The 22,347-nt window shown below is 41.4% G+C and overlaps 1 protein-coding gene and 1 long non-coding RNA gene across 3 annotated transcripts in view; both read right to left on the reverse strand.

Annotated features, from left to right (window-relative positions):
* LOC109876955 (zinc finger protein 501-like) overlaps nucleotides 1-8,735 on the reverse strand; it is a 39,484-nt gene extending 30,749 nt beyond the window's left edge. The window contains exons 1-3 of the mRNA XM_031833641.1: nucleotides 8,641-8,735; nucleotides 5,033-5,333; nucleotides 1,918-3,711 (exon numbers count right to left, since the gene is read on the reverse strand). Coding sequence (XP_031689501.1) covers nucleotides 2,360-3,711; nucleotides 5,033-5,333; nucleotides 8,641-8,649 — 1,662 coding nt within the window. The 5' untranslated portion in view covers nucleotides 8,650-8,735 and the 3' untranslated portion in view covers nucleotides 1,918-2,359. Of the gene's footprint in view, nucleotides 3,712-5,032; nucleotides 5,334-8,640 lie in introns of the transcript that reaches the window.
* Nucleotides 8,736-14,895: 6,160 nt separating this feature from the next.
* Nucleotides 14,896-21,857, reverse strand: LOC109877082 (uncharacterized). 2 transcript variants are annotated; one of them, XR_004211238.1, is made up of 4 exons: nucleotides 21,571-21,857; nucleotides 21,281-21,414; nucleotides 20,713-20,980; nucleotides 14,896-16,304 (listed from the first exon to the last, which is right to left on the reverse strand). It is a non-coding gene; the product is annotated as an uncharacterized LOC109877082 (long non-coding RNA). The 2 variants fall into 2 exon arrangements; XR_004211237.1 differs by having other exon boundaries at nucleotides 21,281-21,857.
* Between the last annotated feature and the right edge of the window lie 490 nt (nucleotides 21,858-22,347).

Raw genomic sequence — 22,347 nt, forward strand, 5'->3', positions numbered from 1 at the left:
TAAACCTGTTTTATTCTCAGGACCAGGACTATAACACTGAGTATTGGGATCCAAATCAAATCAAATTTATTTGTCACATACACATGGTTAGCAGATGTTAATGCGAGTGTAGCGAAATGCTTGTGCTTCTAGTTCCGACAATGCAGTAATAACGAACAAGTAATCTAACTAACAATTCCAAAAAAAACTACTGGCTTATACACAATGTAAGGGGATAAAGAATATGTACATAAGGATATATGAATGAGTGATGGTACAGAGCAGCATAGGCAAGATACAGTAGATGATATCGAGTACAGTATATACATATGAGATAAGTATGTAAACCAAGTGGCGTAGTTAAAGTGGCTAGTGATACATGTATTACATAAGGATGCAGTCGATGATATAGAGTACAGTATCTACGTATGCATATGAGATGAATAATGTAGGGTAAGTAACATTATATAAGGTAGCATTGTTTAAAGTGGCTAGTGATATATTTACATTTCCCATCAATTCCCATGATTAAAGTGGCTGGAGTAGAGTCAGTGGCATTGACAGTGTGTTGGCAGTAGCCACTCAATGTTAGTGGTGGCTGTTTAACAGTCTGATGGCCTTGAGATAGAAGCTGTTTTTCAGTCTCTCGGTCCCAGACAACAACATATCCTGGTCTCTATTCTCAGGACCAGGACTAGAACATTGAGTATTGGGGCCCAGGACAACAACATATCCTGGTCTCTATTCTCAGGACCATGACTATAACACTGAGTATTGGGGCCCAGGCCAACAACATATCCTGGTCTCTATTCTCAGGACCATGACTATAACACTGAGTATTGGGACCCAGGCCAACACCATGTCCTGGTCTCTTTTACAGAATACAACTAAACAATACAAATTTGAAAAAGATACATATTTAAAATATGAATATGCAATCAGCAATGTAAAACAAAACAAGGAAACATGAAACCACATTCCAGATGTTTTACAATATTTTCATACAAGCATTTGTTCCACGTAACAACTCACCAAAAAGAAGTAGAATGGTAATGTACAGGACATTGTGCTGGAATTGTATTTCTGAAGAGAGTGCTCGCTCTTCTCTCACTCGGTTTTGGTTCATGCAGGTGACTGTGACCCTCAGACCAATTGGCAGAACACCCAGCATATGTTCTGGATGTTAAGATAGGAGACATTGATCAGTTTCCTGGGAAACTGAGCCTGCAGGATAACAGCCAGTCACATGCAGGAACCAATTCATGTTCTGTAGATTTGAGTTTAGCCGTATATAGGACAACAGCTGGGACTGTCCCAGCAGAGCTCCCGATCGATGTGTACTATGGTGCATTGAGTTGGTTGGAAACTCTCTAGTTAACTGTGAATAAACAATGATTCATTTAAGTTTGACTTCCAGTGAACCCTGTGTAGAATTTCCACAACAATATTATCAAGTTTATTTCCAGAGTGAAGAGAGAGAGGTTTGGTAGGAGAACTTACTGGCTGTGAGAAAACAGAAGAGTGTGAGGTCTGTGGTTGACATGACCTACAGGTACTGATGGGCAGAGCTGGCATACCTGCCCCCATGACGACTCATCCTAACAACCAAATGTGTGAACATCTTTCTGGAGCACACTTAAAACACAACAAGGAAACTTGAAAGATATCACTATTAAAATCCTTTACAATAAATACAACATAATTAGACCACACTAATAGTCCTGTGTCTTCTGTCCTTCCATATGTCCCATCAGCTACACTACTGCATCTTGCCTATGCTGCTCTGTACCATCACTCATTCATATATCTTTATGTACATATTCTTTATCCCTTTACACTTGTGTGTGTATAAGGTAGTAGTTTTGGAATTGTTAGATTACTTGTTGGTTATTACTGCATTGTCGGAACTAGAAGCACAAGCATTTCGCTACGCTCGCATTAACATCTGTTAACCATGTGTATGTGACAAATACATTTGATTTGACCTGGTGAAGGGTTTTACAATAAATATATGAACATCTTTTAGGAGCAAACTAATTCTACAGGAGTCCTATGCTCCTTATACATTTGTTATTATTATAGATAATAAAAACATTAAATGAATGTGATAAGCAGATGTTGAGCAGATAATGGATGTCATTTATTGATCTTTTGAATACATACCTAGTATTGTTAAAACATTCTACATTACACAGTTATTTAATGGATAATAGGAATTAATGAAATAAGATACAGCTCTGAACCCCCCCACCCCACCATACACACCACTCCTACTCCAAGACGCTTGATACATATGGATCCAGAGCTGCATATTATCTACACATGTTACCATGGTAATAAGACTTCGTAAACTGTTAGCAAATGGGAGATGGATGACTCTTTACAAGATGTTTTCTATTGTAACTTTATTTAGAGATCTGTAACCTGTGCTGTAGGAGGGAGATGCTTTCTGGTGTTGTTTCAGTGACCCTGAACGAGCAAAGCTCTTTCCACATAGACAAGAGTAAGGTTTCTCTCCAGTGTGTATGCGTTGGTGTGTAGTCAGGGCTCCTGAACGATTGAAGCTCTTCCCACACTGATCACAGATATAAGGCTTCTCTCCTGTGTGTATGCGTTGGTGTGCAGTCAGTGTGACAGAGTGAGCAAAACTCTTCCCGCATTGATCACAGCTATAAGGCTTTGCTCCTGTGTGTATGCGCTGGTGTGTAGTCAGACTTCCTGAATCCATGAAGCTCTTACCACACTGATCACAACTATAAGGCTTCTCTCCTGTGTGTATGCGTTGATGTCTAGTCAGGTCTCCAGTTCGACTGAAGCTCTTCCCACACTGATCACAGCTATAAGGCTTCTCTCCTGTGTGTATGCGTTGGTGTTCAGTCAGGTCTCCTGATCGACTGAAGCTCTTCCCACACTGATCACAGCTATAAGGCTTCTCTCCTGTGTGTATGCGTTGGTGTCTAGTCAGGTTTCCTGATTCATTGAAGCTCTTCCCACACTGATCACAGCTATAAGGCTTCTCTCCTGTGTGTATGCGTTGGTGTTTAGTCAGGTTTCCTGATTCATTGAAGCTCTTCCCACACTGATCACAGCTATAAGGCTTCTCTCCTGTGTGTATGCGTTGGTGTGTAGTCAGGTTTCCCGATTCATTGAAGCTCTTCTCACACTGATCACAGCTATAAGGCTTCTCTCCTGTGTGTATGCGTTGGTGTTTAGATAGGTGTCCTGATTGATTGAAGCTCTTCCCACACTGATCACAGCTATAAGGCTTCTCTCCTGTGTGTATGCGCTGGTGTATAGTCAGGTGTACTAATTGATTGAAGCTCTTCCCACACTGATCACAGCTATAAGGAGGTCCTGTGTGTTTTTGTGTAGTCTGGAATCCTGATTGTTTGAAGCATTTCTCACAACCAAAGTAGGGGTAAGGCCTCTCACCTGTATGAATTCTCTGATGAGATTTTAAAGTTTTAGATGCAGTGAAACTCTTCCCGCACTGAGAGCAGTGGAACGGTTTCTCTCCGGTGTGAATTTGCTCATGAATAGTCAAGTCTTGTTTAGCAAAACTCTTCCCACAGTCAGAGCAGTGGTGAGGTTTCTTCCCTGTACCTCTATGCTGGTGTTTGAGGTGTTCTGATCTGGAGAGACTCTTCTCTTTCTTGTCAGCATCATGATGTTGTTGAGGCTCCCCAGATGATAAGCCCCTCCCACTGAGAGAGCAACGATGAGGGATGTCCCCTGTGATACAAAGGCATTGAATAGTTAGGTTTTGCAAATATGGGTCCATAAACAGATGGGTCCTACCATGAAATTAAGGCCTTTTGGGTCCCTTTCATATATTCCAGAAGAAATTGTTCATCAGCATTATATTTTAAATCTGTTATTAAATAATATGAATAAAGACTTGCTAAAGTGACAATTCTGAATTTGAAAAGTTCCATCAACCCTGTGTCACATCTAGAAAGATTTTAACCCAACTAATACAATAATTTCTCCAAGTTTTACCATCGTTGAGTAAAGTTACAAGTGCAGAATAATACGATTATTTTGAAGCCAATTAGTATAAGAGTTTGATTTAAACGTTGACATGCTTTGAATGAACAATTTCCCTAATAATCCTGTTTACATGGACAGATCTAAATAAACGCTCACTGCACTCGGTCAAAAGAAGTTAGCTGGCGCTGCTTGTGTTAGCACATACACAGATTAAATACACCTCTATAACTCTGATTAAAGTGTTTACATGTCCTAATCATTCTAAAGAATTCTCAGAAAACCAGGTGTTTTTAAAGGCGTATCCTTACTTCGGTTATGACCTTACACCAATTAAGATCAGCAGTGAAAGGTGTTTAATGGCAAATTATGAGTGTGCATGTAAAGCCCTGGTTATTTGGTTACTTTGACAGTCATTTCTGAACATGATTTATTTCATTTAATTAGTGATTCATTTACATCTGTCCCTCATTTTAAGGTCAACCCATGTTGTAATATGGTGAAACTGTTCCTTACGTTTTTGGGGAAAAAGAAACATCGAACATCAAACAGTCAAATTATAGAGCCACGGCAGGTAAGCTGGTTCTAGTCTTTTTATCAATTATCTGGTGTTTTTTGTAGAAAACTGAGCAAGTGAACCATTTTACCCATAAATTGATATGGTAGAATATATTATTTTTGTGAAGCTTGTATTCAATTTTCACCACCTGTGGAACAAAACTAGCTTCCATTAGCCCTGTCATAAGCACATTTGTGGCTGATTTAAAGGACTATTCTACCAATGTAAACTAGTGGTTTTGTTGTTTTCAGTTGTCCCCCTTTACTTTATTTAGCACATTGGCACTTAGTACAGTATGTATTTTCATACAACCTCTGGAGAAAACATGTTTTTATGAAGTTGAACATGTGCTCTTCATGAAAGAATGTTAAAATTAGGTGAAATCTGAAAGTGTTTTGGGGGGAGCTTCTCAAAATTAGGTGGAACGACCAGATATTTTCATCAGTACATAATGAATCAATTCATTGTTACAGAAGCAGACTGTAATCTAATCCACATGGTTCTTACTTAATGAAATCATATCTCCATGTTCCTCTTCTAGTCTCTCAGTTCCACTCTGCCCTGGTGTTTTCCTGCAGTCGACCAGAACCAGCAGTAAAGTTCGGAGAGGCGATTGACCTGGGGACTCCTGGAGGGTGGAGGGGGACTCCTGGGGGGTGGAGGGGGACTCCTGGAGGGTGGAGGGGGACTCCTGGAGGGTGGAGGGGGACTCCTGGAGGGTGGAGGGGGACTCCTGGAGGGTGGAGGGGGACTCCTGGAGGGTGGAGGGGGACTCCTGGAGGGTGGAGGGGGACGGGCTAGCTTTGTCCTGTTGGCCACAATAAGTTTTACAGTTGATCATTAAACCAAATATTGTATTAATTCAGTCTAAACCTCTGATTTGGGTGAATCCCTGGAATATCCCCTTTTACCTGAAATGTTCAATCGTTCACTATAAACCACAAATCTAAGAGCATTGGATTGGTGGGTATGGGCTAGTTTCCACCATATTCCTTTATAGCAGTCATTTCCTATCGAACAGCACGGAAGAGGAGAAGCAAGAGGGATAACTGGGCCCAAAATCTGGCTTCTGGCTTATTTGATCATATATACATTTTCGTAACGAGTAGGTTGTTAGGTGTGTATTGGTAAAAGTAGGACACGTCACATCCAGGCAACTTTGAGGAAAAAAACACTTTGTATGGAAGTAGTGCCTGGTCGTCACTAGTTACCACAAACAAAGCCATAGAACACACCCATTTCTACAACTGATATTTTTAAAATTGATTTTAACCCTAACATTGAAAACACTACCTTTATGCCTAAACTTAAATACGATATAGACATTTGACTTTGTGGCAACACGCATATCTGCCCTCTCATTGCCTATAATGGTCCCACCTGATCTTGCATCTTCCCGATTGCCTTCCAGCTGCGTTTCAAACTCAACAGCCTTCGGCTAAACCCTCAACCCTTGAATTGCGTTTTACATCCGAGTGCCTTAAATGTCCCTTGCCCAAGCGAGGGAGAGTGATGATCCGAGAGGCAACGTCCTTGGTGTAAATCTTGAAGTTTAACATAAAAACAACCAACCTAAAGCTATCAATGTACCTAGTAAGCTAACGTACCCAGCTAGCGTCGAGCATACCGGAACATTACATTTATATAGACTTTATTACATGGCTTGGCACAAAGCCAAGCTGGTCCATTTCTTTATGTAATCTTAATTTAACTAGGCAAGTCACATATTCTTATTTATAATGGAACAGTGGGTTAACTGCCCTTTTCAGGTGCAGAATGACAGATTTTTTACCTTGTCAGCTCGTGGATTCGACCTAGCAACCTTTCGGTTACTGGCCCAACGCTGTAACCACTAGGCTACCTGCCGCCCATAATAGAGGTGCATATTGACTCAGCTGGCACATACACATTGGTTCTGCTTACACATATACTAATGGTTAAGTCCATATCGATTCTGCTTACTACTTCTAAGAAAACAGTATAGGAACTGGAAAATCCAACACTGTTACGGAGTCTAGTTGATAGGTAATCGACTAGCCGGACTGTTCCCCGGACTCCAGTTGTAGGGATTTGTACAATGCACAAACAAGGCTATTGAACCTGACATTGGTGTCTGTCTTTATTCCTTTATCTAACATATCATACTGAAACAAACACCAGCACTCCTATCAGGTAGCTAGTATTGTGAATTGTTCAGTACATATGTGGCAATTATTTATTTCAGAAGGAGCCAGCAAAACTAGTGCATCTATGTGCTCTCTGTCTTTGGACACCATTAGACAAGCACATGGTTATTCTTGTAACTGTTATGGCCAACTATGGTTACACCGCTTGGGTTTTTCCCAGCAGGATGTCATGTATTGGTTAATCCTGTAGCCACGGTCTGTTGCTGTGGTCCTACATGTTTGAAACTATTTGTGTGACTCGACAGGTTGCATGTCCTAATATGAAGGCAATATGATAACTGAAAGATTAGTGGAATCTGTGTGGTTGGCTGGACAGGTAGGATGACTGACAGTGAAGGTGAACAGGTGGTCACGTGTCAGGTGACAGAGGAATGGATGAGACTGAGGCAGGAATTCCTTTAACCATAAAGTGGTATATTTACTGAGTAGTCTGTGCTGCATCACAAAAGGAAACAAATAACATGTATCCAATCAAATTCATAATCAAAGATCAAATCATATCATTCATTATTAACATAATTTAGGGAATTCAACAGTCCAGTTCATTAAGAAGTTAATAGTAATCATCCGTGAGTCATTTAGGCTCGTAACTATGTATCATAAATCATGAAAGAATACAAACAGTAAATGGTGATACAATCTATAATCCCCATTATCAAAGTCAATCAGTTAGCAAACAATGACGTTTCTCATTTCACTCTTTCAATTGTCTTCATGTGTACATATAATTAATTTCAATACACATGAACCATATCGATTGCACAATTGGCCTATGAGGATCCGTAGGGCCGTGATCATTGACAATTCACATTACACAATATGTTTGAAGCTGCGCTCCAAGCCGCGCTCCGCGGTAATAACTATTAACAGTAACTGAATGGCCCACTCTCCCGATCGCCACAGATAATTCAGATGAAAGGTAAGAGCCGGTGGACTTACGTGGATTCATGGACGCACAGAACTTCTGGATCAGATGGAGTTAAGGAAGAGAAAGCAGCGAGATCAGGCGATGCAATTTCCTCCTTTTATGGAGTTGAGATCTGTCTGACATTTCCACCTGACCTAATTAAAGCGCCCCTGGCCCAGCTGAGTAAATGGCAATGAATTAAAGGATTTTTCCACCAACTCCATGGGCCTTTTCTACAGCCACCCCGGAAATGTGTTAAATTCAACACTCCTCAAAAGGCTCATTGCTCCCCGTCATCTCAGGGAGAGGAATTAGTCGGGCAACTGGGCGGATATATGTCCGGTTCTTCAACAACCGCTCTCCCTGACCTAACACAATCCCACAATAACGGTGGCTAAATGCAACAGGTGATAAGCCATTAAGGAGTTACTATGAGTGTGACGTAAGAAGGACAAATGTATAAATATTCTGTGCCAAGATTGGAAGGCAGTCGTTTTCATGATTCCAGCTCGGCTTTTATTATGAAGTAATTTTTAAAAATCTGCTTGAACTCACAGGCTCCAGGATTTGTGAAATATGATTGCCCAAATATTTCCACGACACTAGCTACAGTTTACCATAACTGGCTAAACATGATTGTATTTACTGCCTTAATTTTGCTGGACCCCAGGAAGAGTAGCTGCTGCCTTGGCAGCTAATGGGGATCCATAATAAATACAAAGTATATAGTTGTGGGCTACTTTTTAATGTAACCTTTATTTCACTAAGCAAGTCAGTGAAGAACAAATTAGTATTTACAATGACGGACCATAAACAATGGGTCTACTGCCTTGTTCAGGGACAGAACGACAGGTGTTTATCTGGTCAGCTCGGGGATTCGGTTACTGACCCAACGCTCTAACCACTAGGCTACCTGCCGCTCCAAACAGAACACAGCAATGTGGAGGTTCAAATATGATGATAAACTAGGCCTAGACATTTTATACAACACAGCGGGCATATAATGTTAAAACCAGACTTACCCGATCCATTGTGGAAGCTACTGTTTCTTGTATGATATGAACTGTTCGACTCTAGCTGTTCTCGTCAACAATTTCCTGTTGTCTTGTTCTTCTTTAGGGTTTATGGCAGACTACACCTATTGGAGTATTGCCGCCACCTACTGTACGGCGAGTGAACGAAGAAGAAAAATATCTATCCAAATGATTTATATCGTCGGTAACGTATTCATGCAGTACATCTCTCCATAATTGTGTAAAATCTTCATGAATATGTTCCATTATAAATCTACTGATGTCTTGCCAAAGATTCAACACGGTTTCTGGGTGGTCATTTCAAACGGTACAATTTGAATGTGTTTCTTTAAAAAAAAATCTTCATATAGTGGTTGGCAGGATAATATAAATTGATCATTTTATAATAAACGTCCTTAATTGTGTTAGTCAGTACGTTTGTGTGAGACAACAAATATGATCAATAAAACAATTCCAATAAGGAATTACATAGGGTGATAGAGAGATACAAAATCCTGTTGATACAAGGCAAGTATCACTCTGTTGTTGAACAGACCAAAACAAAAACGAATCTTTACTACTATTGAGTCAACAGCTGTAATCGAAGGAAGGTTCTGAGGGTCTTAACATGTTCCTGAATAATAAAGCAACACCTGAGGGAATTGAGAATAACACAATTGCAAACTCTTTAGGCGAAATAGGGATCTTGTCAAGTGATAAGGATAGGATATTATTTCTGAACCAATATTCTAAAAACAAAGATTTATTTTTACACAATATGTGCTGATTATTCCAGATATAATATACGTGTGGAGAGAAATTATGCTTCTAAATGACGGTTCATGACTAGAAAACCTGCTGATGAAAAGCAGAGCTTCACTGGAACTTTGTCAATAGCAAACCAACATGAAGTTAAGGCCACCAAAAGTAGAAAAGGCATGATGTAGTGTTTTATCAAATTGATCTTAAAAGTATTATTTAAGGTAGGAATGTCCAGAAAATTCAGCCCACCATACTCATGTGTTCAATGCAACAGTTTCCTAATGTGACGGGTTCGGTTTCTCCACAGAAAGTTAAAAAGCATCTGGTCTGTTGAAAGGGTTCTACATGGAATCCTAAAGAGTTCTACCTGGAACCAAAGAGGTTCTAACTGAAACACAAAAGGGTTCTTCAAAGGGTTCTCCTATGGGGACAGCCGAAGAACCCTTTCAGGTTCTAGATAGCACCTTTCTTTCTAAGAGTGTAGTACTGCTACACCCACTCCACTACAACACTTCAACCGACCAAATAAATGATGTCATGGAGCATCACCATGGCGATGATGATTTGTGAGACGTCATTACATGGACAATCCACAATAGCGACTTAATGACATTTGGAGTTCCTGACATCATTTGTTTGACTTCTAATTGTTAGAGAGGATGGCTGCATCTGAAATGTCACCTGACAGTATATAGGTAATAGGATGCCATTTCAGACAGACTATGTGTAGGTCTATTCTAGTCTGGTGGATGGATGGTGTAATAGATTGGTCCTGAAGGTCTGTTCTAGTCTGGTGGATGGATGGTGTAATAGATTGGTCCTGAAGGTCTGTTCTAGTCTGGTGGATGGATGGTGTAATAGATTGGTCCTGAGTGGCGTAGCGTTCTAAGGTTCAGCATCTCAGTGCAAGAGTCATCACTGATGGAAGACAAGACTAAATGAAAAGTGGATTGGCGATGGCTAGAAGGTCGGTGACGTCGAACGCCAAACGCCGCCCGAACAAGAGGGGACCAACGTCGGCGGAAGTTGTGACACACGTGTGCTTTCTGGTGTTTTATCACTGACTCCTTCCACTGTGGTGGACATTTTAATATTATAGTTTTATATTATTCTACTATACTGTTAAATTAGACATACTATACTGTTTTTACTTAGATAATTGTCTATTGTTATATGTTACTATATTACTGAGGGAATTGTCTATTGTTATATGCTAATATTCTTTGCTGATACAGGCTTGTCTTGTGTGACTTAGTCATAACTCTGAGCGTACAGATGTATGAGCTGTTTGGGTGCTACCACAGTATGTGACCTCCGCTGTTTACAATCAGCAGGAATGTAGCTATGTGGGAAGTGCAGGGAGGAAGAGTGAGTGGTGGCGATATCAGCCATCATGATCTACACAGACCAGCTAAATTACTTCATACAAATCTGTTTCCAGTGTCTGTTTCTGAACATCTGCTAACTGTCAAAGATAAAAAAGGATGTACTTTCAATAAAAGGCAAAAGACAGCTCTGTTCATTGAGTTTTCAACACGGACTATTCTTAGTGATGGTTGATTGCTTCATTTTTGCATATCTTACAATAAATATATTGTTTGAAAAGTCTCTCTTCCTATAGCATTTCTCTGACACCACAAAGACAGGAGTAAGGATTCTCTCCAGCGTGTGCAAGCAGGAATTGAGTTTAATAAGAAGAACATTGTTAGATACAGTCGTAAATATTGATACTTTTAAGAGAACGGGGCTGGGAGATAGGATTTAGTTGCTGGCCCACCCTCCAGTACAGTAGGTGGTGTAATGTACCATAAAGTTGATAGGATTTAGTTGCTGGCCCACCCTCCAGTACAGTAGGTGGTGTAATGTACCATAACGTTGATAGGATTTAGTTGCTGGCCCACCCTCCAGTACAGTAGGTGGTGTAATGTACCATAAAGTTGATAGGATTTAGTTGCTGGCCCACACTCCAGTACAGTAGGTGGTGTAATGTACCATAAAGTTGATAGGATTTAGTTGCTGGCCCACACTCCAGTACAGTAGGTGGTGTAATGTACCATAAAGTTGATAGGATTTAGTTGCTGGCCCACACTCCAGTACAGTAGGTGGTGTAATGTACCATAAAGTTGATAGGATTTAGTTGCTGGCCCACACTCCAGTACAGTAGGTGGTGTAATGTACCATAAAGTTGATAGGATTTAGTTGCTGGCCCACACTCCAGTACAGTAGGTGGTGTAATGTACCATAAAGTTGATAGGATTTAGTTGCTGGCCCACACTCCAGTACAGTAGGTGGTGTAATGTACCATAAAGTTGATAGGATTTAGTTGCTGGCCCACACTCCAGTACAGTAGGTGGTGTAATGTACCATAAAGTTGGATGCCAACCACCGATAAACCCCAAAGAAGAATATGTATTTTCATTGTCAGAGTGAGTATCTGGTCATATAATGGATAATCTGACTTTCAAATCAGTGGAGGTGAACAAGTGCACATTTTGGGAGGAAGTAGGTAGTACATTAGGTAATATGACAGATTTCCAAACATGATATAGCTGTAGATTAACGTTACTTTGCTGAGGGAAAAAATATCCTAACAAGTTTTACAATCATGTTTATTTTTGTCCAGCAGTTTAAACCGAACACGGGAATGTGGAGGATAAAAGGTGATGAAAACTAGTCCTATACATTTTATACAACACAGCGGGCATATGTTAAAACCAGATTCACCTGATCCATTGCGGAAGCCATTGTTTCTTTGTATGGCATGAAATGTTGTAGGGTACAGTTTGACAACTTTGTTGCAGTGTTCGGATAATGACAGCTAGTAATGAGTTGCCGAGAGAAAATTCGATTCTCAAGACTGCAACTGATGCGCCCCTAGACCAGAGCAATCAAACATCTATTTAAATATCCAAACGTAAGTTAGAACAAATAAACGTCTCATGTAGCCTAGTATTACTTCAGAAAGTTCCTGGATAACATTTTACGTGATCAATAAAAGTCGAGTAAAGTCAAGAAAATGTTCAACAACACCCCTTTCACTAAGAATCCTGTTGTCTGCTATCGTCTGCTTTTACCTGGCAGCCACTTGGGACAGAGTTCTATTTGAGTCCAGATGTTCTCAAGGCTGTTGTTGCATCTCCCTCCATGCAGCCTGGAATCATAAAGAGAGACAACAAACACACTTTATAACTGGTGAAAAACTACACCTGATACTTCCATTAAGCAGGAAAAAGTCTCTATCATAACAGATGTGGAGCACTGTAAGACACGTGTTTCTCTGTTGTTGTTTTAAACCTGTTTTATTCTCAGGACCAGGACTATAACATTGAGTATTGGGATCCAGGCCAACAACATATCCTGGTCTCTATTCTCAGGACCAGGACTATAACACTGAGTATTGGGACACAGGGTAACAACATATCCTGGTCTCTATTCTCAGGACCATGACTACAACACTGAGTATTGGGACACAGGGTAACAACATATCCTGGTCTCTATTCTCAGGACCATGACTATAACACTGAGTATTGGGACACAGGGTAACAACATATCCTGGTCTCTATTCTCAGGACCATGACTACAACACTGAGTATTGGGACACAGGGTAACAACATATCCTGGTCTCTATTCTCAGGACCAGGACTACAACACTGAGTATTGGGACACAGGGTAACAACATATCCTGGTCTCTATTCTCAGGACCAGGACTATAACACTGAGTATTGGGACACAGGGTAACAACATATCCTGGTCTCTATTCTCAGGACCAGGACTATAACACTGAGTATTGGGACACAGGGTAACAACATATCCTGGTCTCTATTCTCAGGACCAGGACTATAACACTGAGTATTGGGACACAGGGTAACAACATATCCTGGTCTCTATTCTCAGGACCAGGACCATAACACTGAGTATTGGGACACAGGGTAACAACATATCCTGGTCTCTATTCTCAGGACCAGGACTATAACACTGAGTATTGGGACACAGGGTAACAACATATCCTGGTCTCTATTCTCAGGACCAGGACTATAACACTGAGTATTGGGACACAGGGTAACAACATATCCTGGTCTCTATTCTCAGGACCAGGACTATAACACTGAGTATTGGGACACAGGGTAACAACATATCCTGGTCTCTATTCTCAGGACCAGGACTATAACACTGAGTATTGGGACACAGGGTAACAACATATCCTGGTCTCTATTCTCAGGACCAGGACTATAACACTGAGTATTGGGACACAGGGTAACAACATATCCTGGTCTCTATTCTCAGGACCAGGACTATAACACTGAGTATTGGGACACAGGGTAACAACATATCCTGGTCTCTATTCTCAGTACCAGGACTATAACACTGAGTATTGGGACACAGGGTAACAACATATCCTGGTCTCTATTCTCAGGACCAGGACTATAACACTGAGTATTGGGACACAGGGTAACAACATATCCTGGTCTCTATTCTCAGGACCAGGACTATAACACTGAGTATTGGGACACAGGGTAACAACATATCCTGGTCTCTATTCTCAGGACCAGGACTATAACACTGAGTATTGGGACACAGGGTAACAACATATCCTGGTCTCTATTCTCAGGACCAGGACTATAACACTGAGTATTGGGACACAGGGTAACAACATATCCTGGTCTCTATTCTCAGGACCAGGACTATAACACTGAGTATTGGGACACAGGGTAACAACATATCCTGGTCTCTATTCTCAGTACCAGGACTATAACACTGAGTATTGGGACACAGGGTAACAACATATCCTGGTCTCTATTCTCAGGACCAGGACTATAACACTGAGTATTGGGACACAGGGTAACAACATATCCTGGTCTCTATTCTCAGGACCAGGACTATAACACTGAGTATTGGGACACAGGGTAACAACATATCCTGGTCTCTATTCTCAGGACCAGGACTATAACACTGAGTATTGGGACACAGGGTAACAACATATCCTGGTCTCTATTCTCAGGACCAGGACTATAACACTGAGTATTGGGACACAGGGTAACAACATATTCTGGTCTCTATTCTCAGGACCAGGACTATAACACTGAGTATTGGGACACAGGGTAACAACATATCCTGGTCTCTATTCTCAGGACCAGGACTATAACACTGAGTATTGGGACACAGGGTAACAACATATCCTGGTCTCTATTCTCAGGACCAGGACTATAACACTGAGTATTGGGACACAGGGTAACAACATATCCTGGTCTCTATTCTCAGGACCAGGACTATAACACTGAGTATTGGGACACAGGGTAACAACATATCCTGGTCTCTATTCTCAGGACCAGGACTATAACACTGAGTATTGGGACACAGGGTAACAACATATCCTGGTCTCTATTCTCAGGACCAGGACTATAACACTGAGTATTGGGACACAGGGTAACAACATATCCTGGTCTCTATTCTCAGGACCAGGACTACAACACTGAGTATTGGGACACAGGGTAACAACATATCCTGGTCTCTTCTACAGAATTCAACTAAACATTTAAAAAAAAAATGTATATCCAATCAGCAATGTAAAAGAAAACATGAAACCACATTCATATGTATGTTTTACAATGACATTTACATGCAAGCATTCGTTCCACATAACAAATCACCAATAAACAGTAGAATGGTGAGGTATAAGATATTATCAAGTGTATTTCCAGTGTGAAGAGAGAGAGGTTTGGTAGGAGACCTTACTGGCCGCGAGGAAACAGAAGAGTGTGAGGTCTGTGGTTGACCTACAGGTACTGATGGGCAGAGCTGGCTTCCTGCCCCCATGATGCCTCTTCCTAACAACCAACACATCATTCGATTCACAATAAAATGTGTGAACATCTTTCTGGAGCACACTTAATACACAATAAGGAAAGTTCAAAGATATCACAAATTAAATCCTTTAAAATAAATTCAACAACTTAATTTGACAACACTAATAGTCCTATATCTTCTGTACTTCTATGTGTCCCATCAGCTACACTAAAACCTGGTGAAAGGTTTTAAAATAAATATGTGAACATCTTTTAGGAGCAAACTAATTATACAAGAAGACTATGGTCCTTTTAAAAATGGATTATTCGATTTTTTTAAAACACATAATTAATGTCATAAGCAGACGTTGTTGAGCAGATAATGGAATATATTTATTGATCTATTGAATACATGAATACACACCTTGTATTGTTGAAACATTATACAATTCATTAATAGATAATAGGAGTTATTGAAGTAAGATACAGCTCTGAACATCCCCACCCCACCACACACACACACACCACTCCTACTCCAAGAAGCTTGATTACATATGGTTCCAGAGCTGACTCTTTCCAATATGTTTTCTGTTCAAACTGTATTTAGATATATTGAACAGGTGCCTAAGAGGAGGGATGAAAGAAAACATGTTTGTGCTTTCTGGTGTTTTTTTCAGTGACCCCAATTGAGCAAAGCTCTTTCCACATACACCTTACTCCTGTCTCTCTCCAGTGTGTATGCGTTGGTGTGTGCTCAGGGCTGCTGATTGATTAAAGCTCTTCCCACACTGATTACAGCTATAAGGCCTCTCTCCTGTGTGTATAAGTCGGTGTTTGGTCACGGTGAAATCTCAAGCAAAACTCTTCCCACACTGATCACAACTATAAGGCTTCCCTCCAGCATGAATCCACTGGTAAATGACCAATTTTCTCTGTTTAGCAAAACTTTTCCCACAGTCAGAGCAGCGGTGGTGAGGTTTCTTCCTATAAGTCTTTGCTGGTGTTCATTGAGACGTTCTGATCTGGAGAGACTCTTCTGGAGAGACGACTTGTCAGCATCATGTTGTTGTTGAGGCTCCCCTTATGATAAGCCCCTCCCACTGAGAGAGCTACAGGTAGAGCTGACCGCTGTGAAACAAAGATAATGAATAGCAGGTTAACTGATAGGCAAATTTATGCATTTATCAATGTCCCATCAAAATAAACGTACTACCACAGCGTCCATGTTATTTTTGATTACCATATTTGATTCTGATTTCAGACATATTAAGTTTGTATGTGAAAACTATTTCTAAGATGTATACTTTCAGTTTCCCTGAACTGCTTGTACTAGAACATGTGCAGATTAAATATGCCTCTATGAATCTGATGAAGGCCTTTACGTGGCCTAATATATTGAAAAATTGCTCAGAAAACCAGGTGTTTTGAACAGCGTCACTTCGATTGTCAACTTAAGCCAATTAAGATAAGCAGAGTAAGGTGTTTAGGTGACTAATGCCATACTCGGCCTACTGCCACAACTAGTTTAACGTCAAATGATAAGTGTGCATGTAAACACACTCATTGTAGGAGCACTAGTATATGCACTACCTGGGTTTGAGCCACAAGGAGAGGGCGGTGGAGCACCCTACTGGGTGCCTGTTTTGTGTGTTCTCAGAACACCTACGCCTGGCGCGATTGGAGGACATGCACGAGTGCGTCGGCCAGGCTCGGGCTCAGGCTGGGGACGAGCTCCCTCAGGAGTGGTGTGCCAGCGAGCTGTTAGTCCCTCTACTGGGTCCAGTAACCCTCACAGGAAGTGTGGCCGGAGCCACCGCAGGCAGTGCCCATCTGCTGCCAGGCCTGGATGGGGGCAGGAGTCGGACCACTGGGGCCACCTTGAACAGAGGGTGAATGCCCTGCGTCAGGAGGTTGATAGCGTCGATGGCGACGACAGCTTTTACCTTTTGGCCAGTGATAGGCTGTTCCTGGACGACGATGCTGGTACTCCTAACCACAGTGGGCAGGGCTACCAGGCTGACAGGCCATCAGAAGCCTTCAGCAGGGCTTCATCACGAAGCCTATTCACTCAGGTAGCCACTGCACTGGACATCAAACTGGTGGCCAGTGATGACTTTCCATCTGTCCCCATCTCTGCTGAGTTCCGCAAGGCCTTGCAGGAGAGCTGGGTCTCTCCAGGGGGCTCTCTGACTCACAGCAGAGACTGGACCATGGAGTTGTTGCGGGCGTACTGTCCCTCTGCCTCTGGGAGTACCACACCATGATAGCTGCCATGGTCCTCCCGGACCAGGAGATTATAGAGCGGAACCCGCGACAGAAGCCGGGACCCCCCAGGATCTTGGATGTGGACTTGAAAGCCACATATAGGTACCTCTGCTCTCTTGACCGCCTTACCAACGCGACTATGCTACTGAGATCACGCGGGGTGCAGTATGTCCTCCAATACCTGCAGCCTCGCTTGGATGAGGGCTTAGCAGCCTCTACACTGAGGGTATTTGGCCGCTATATCTGCCTGCCATGTGTGGTGGATAGACAGGCCAGTGGGGCGCCATCCCTTGGTCTCCAGGTTTATGAAGGTTTTTTTTTAACCATCTTCCCTGTCCCTGCTGAAGAAAAGCAGGCCCAAACCATGATGCTGCCACCACCATGTTTGACAGTGGGGATGGTGTGGTCAGGGTGATGAGCTGTGTTGCTTTTACGCCAAACATAACGTTTTGCATTGTTGCCAAAAAGTTCAATTTTGGTTTCATCTGACCAGAGCACCTTCTTCCACATGTTTGGTGTGTCTCCCAGGTGGCTTGTGGCAAACTTTAAAGAACACTTTTTATGGATATCTTTAAGAAATGGCTTTCTTCTTGCCACTCTTCCATAAAGGCCAGATTTGTGCAATATACGACTGATTGTTGTCCTATGGACAGAGTCTCCCACGTCAGCTGTAGATCTCTGCAGTTCATCCAGAGTGATCATGGGCCTCTTGGCTGCATCTCTGATCAGTCTTCTCCTTGTATGAGCTGAAAGTTTAGAGGGACGGCCAGGTCTTGGTAGATTTGCAGTGGTCTGATACTCCTTCCATTTCAATATTATCGCTTGCACAGTGCTCCTTGGGATGTTTAAAGCTTGGGAAATATTTTTGTATCCAAATCCAGCTTTAAACTTCTTCACAACAGTATCTCGGACCTGCCTGGTGTGTTCCTTGTTCTTCATGATGCTCTCTGCGCTTTTAACGGACCTCTGAGACTATCACAGTGCAGGTGCATTTATACGGAGACTTGATTACACACAGGTGGATTGTATTTATCATCATTAGTCATTTAGGTCAACATTGGATCATTCAGAGATCCTCACTGAACTTCTGGAGAGAGTTTGCTGCACTGAAAGTAAAGGGGCTGAATAATTTTGCACGCCCAATTTTTCAGTTTTTGATTTGTTAAAAAAGTTTGAAATATCCAATAAATGTCGTTCCACTTCATGATTGTGTCCCACTTGTTGTTGATTCTTCACAAAACAATACAGTTTTATATCTTTATGTTTGAAGCCTGAAATGTGGCAAAAGGTCGCAATGTTCAAGGGGGCCGAATACTTTCGCAAGGCACTGTATCTGAGTGTCACTAAGCATAATGAAAGGAGCTGAGGGTGTGTCGTTAGGCACCCGAGTGGAGCAAAAATGTGGTGAATCGACAACATCTATAGTTCTAGCTGGGGTCTGAGGCAACTCCCTGAAAAACATCCCTCTCCCAAGACCCAGTTGAAGCTCATCACTGAAAACACGGTCTCCTTTTTCAACAATATACAGTTGAAGTCGGAAGTTTACATACACCTTAGCAAAATACATTTAAACTCAAGTTTCACATTTCCTGACATTTAATCCTAGTAAAAAAATCCCTGTCTTTGGTCAGTCAGGATCACCACTTTATTTTAAGAATGTGAAATGTCAGAATAATGGTAGAGAATGATTTATTTCAGCTTTTTTGTTTCATCACATTTCCAGTGGGTCAGAAGTTCACGTACACTCAATTAGTATTTGGTAGAATTGCCTTTAAATTGTTTAACTTGGGCCAAACATTTTGGGTAGCCTTCCACAAGCTTCCCACAATAAGTTGGGTGAATTTTGGCCCATTCCTCCTGACAGACCTGGTGTAACTGAGTCAGGTTTGTAGGCCTCCTTGCTCACACATGCTTTTTCAGTTCTGCCCACAAATTTTCTATAGGATTGAGGTCAAGGCTTTGTGATGGCCACTCCCAATACCTTGACTTTGTTGTCCTTAAGCCATTTTGCCACAACTTTGGAAGTATACTTGGAGTCATTGTCCATTTGGAAGACCCATTTAAAAACCAAGCTTTAACATCCTGACTGATATTGCTTCAATATATCCACATAAGTTTCCTCATCATGATGCCATCTATTTTGAGAAGTGCACCAGTCCCTCCTGCAGCAAAGCACCCCCACAACATGATGCTGCCACCCTTGTGCTTCACGGTTGGGATGGTGTTCTTCGGCTTGCAAGCCGATCCCTTTTTCCTCCAACCATAATGATGGTCATTATGGCCAAACAGTTGTTTTTGTTTCATTAGACCAGAGGACATTTCTCCAAAAAGTACGATCTTTGTCCCCATGTGCAGTTGCAAACCGTTGTCTGGCTTTTTTAATGGCGGTTTTGGAGCAGTGGCTTCTTCTTTGCTGAGCGGCCTTTCAGGTTATGTCGATATAGGACTCGTTTTACTGTGGATATAGATACTTTTGTACCTGTTTCCTCCAGCATCTTCACAAGGTCCTTTGCTGTTGTTCTGGGATTGATTTGCACTTTTCGCACCAAAGTAAGTTCATCTCTAGGAGACAGAACGAGTCTCCTTCCTGAGCGGTATGACGGCTGTGTAGTCCCATGGTGTTTATACTTGAATACTATTGTTTGTACAGATGACCGTGGTACCTTAAGGCATTCGGAAATCGCTCCCAAGGATGAACCAGACTTGTGGAGGTCTACAATTTTTCTTCTGAGGTCTTGGCTGATTTCTTTTGATTTTCCCATAATGTCAAGGAAAGAAGCACTGAGTTTGAAGGTAGGCCTTGAAATACATCCACATGTACACCTCCAATTGACTCAAATGATGTCAATTAGCCTAACAGAAGCTTCTAAAGCCATGACATCATTTTCTGGAACTTTCCAAACTGTTTAAAGGCAGTAAACTTAGTGTACATAAACTTCTGACCCATGGGAATAGTGACAATGAAATAATATGTCTATACAATTGTTGGAAAAATGACTTGTCATGCACAAAGTAGATGTCCTAACAGACTTGCCAAAACTATAGTTTGTTAACAAGAAATTTGTGGAGTGGTTGAAAGACGAGTTTTAATGACTCCAACCTAAGTGTACGTAAACGTCCGACTTCAACTTGAAGTCATATTCACTATCAAAATACACAAATAAAATGGAATATATGTAACAACAATTTCAAATGTATCAGTTAATCTAAGAGATATACCAAACAAACCATTAGCTATTTTTTGGTGTGTTTAAGAGATTTCACTTCCAACCTATTTATAGCATAGCAACTCCCGGTGACCAAGAAGGTGTTGATCAACGGCGATTCATAATGATCCACGTTGATCCGGATCACGGCACCAATGTAACCGGCTCTGCACTGGTACCGTTCTGCATTGTGTTCTTGTAAGGTGTAGGTGGGAGACGAGGCTCTGGACACAATTCTGCCGGTTGTCTCTCTAGTAATGACTGCATGGAATGGATACAAATACAAGGCAAATGTTAATGCTGCCGTCTGGACTCCATTACAAGTATATTTGCCTGATAAAAGACAAAAGACAGTGCAGAATGCCCGTGAGAAAATCACCAGAAAACTCAAGATGTCTGCACCTGAAAGAGACCCTCTCCCGCAACAAGGCTAACGGTAGCTGGGCTAGCCTTGCAAAGTTGCACTCGGAACATGATTCCCATTCACATGAATATATATTCATATAAACAGCAATGCAACAGTAAATCAGTGACGATATAACTTGTGCTTGTCTCTTGTGCATTTGTGAACATGTGCATTCAAAAGACCGGAGCATGCATGCATGCCTATACTGTTAAAATAACCAGACTTACCGGATCCATTGTGGAAACTACGCGTTTCTTCACTTGTCTTAGAAAATAAGAGTGTTGGCTACAGTAGTACAGTTACTTTGTTTTAAGTGTTCCGGGAGTCGACATTTCCTTCCGTAAGAAGGGCACTCTGAGTCCTTAACGAAACACAAAACATAACGGGCAATTGATCTTACTTCGAATCTGAAACCTAATAGTAAGCATCAACTTCAATGACAGTTAACATAAAGTTAAAACACAAATATGAATTTCCTGCGCCACAATAACATTGTCGCCGAGGATGGCTAACTAACGTTAGTGTTTGATTCAGATCATCCGTTTTGTCATAAAACAGCCTAGCTAGGTAGCGAAATGCTAACTAGACTCGGGAGTTCGTGTGGGACATATGTGCTTCAGGAGTCTGTGGGTTTGATATTATTTCACCATGGGCAACAACAACTGGCTACTAGTTCGTTTTCTGACATATGTAATCCAATATCTTGCATTACTGCACCAATACTATAGTATAAATCCATTTATGCTTTAGAGACAGGCAGAAATGTATGCAATTACTGCATTTCACGGAGGAAAACGGGGGAGGGTCATGCTATTTCAATTTCAGTCAGGGGGAGGGTTTTGTGTTTTTTAAAGTTTAGTCCAGGGGAGGGTCATTTAATTTGTAATTGATTAAATGTCAGTATTTGTCACCATTTTGGAATTTACGTATTGAATTCCCATCTAACCTCAGTGTACAACCCTGCTCTCTTTTCTTTCCCTCTCTCTTTCTCTCTCAATTTCAATTTAAGGTGCTTTATTGGCATGGGAAACACATGTTTACGAGTGAAATGGTTAATAAACAAAGTGAAATAAACAATACAAAAATGAAGTCAATTTTACACTCAAAAAAGTTCAAAATGAATGAAGACAATTCAAATGTCATATTATGTCTATATACAGTGTTGTAATGATGTGCAAATAGTTAAAGCACAAATGGGAAAATAAATCAACATTAATATAGGTTGTATTTACAATGGTGTTTGTTCTTCACTGGTTGGCCTTTTCTTGTGGCAACAGGTCACAAATCTTGCTGC

This window comes from Oncorhynchus kisutch, linkage group LG1 (genome assembly GCF_002021735.2).
Source record: "Oncorhynchus kisutch isolate 150728-3 linkage group LG1, Okis_V2, whole genome shotgun sequence".
Taxonomy (NCBI): Eukaryota; Metazoa; Chordata; class Actinopteri; order Salmoniformes; family Salmonidae; genus Oncorhynchus; species Oncorhynchus kisutch.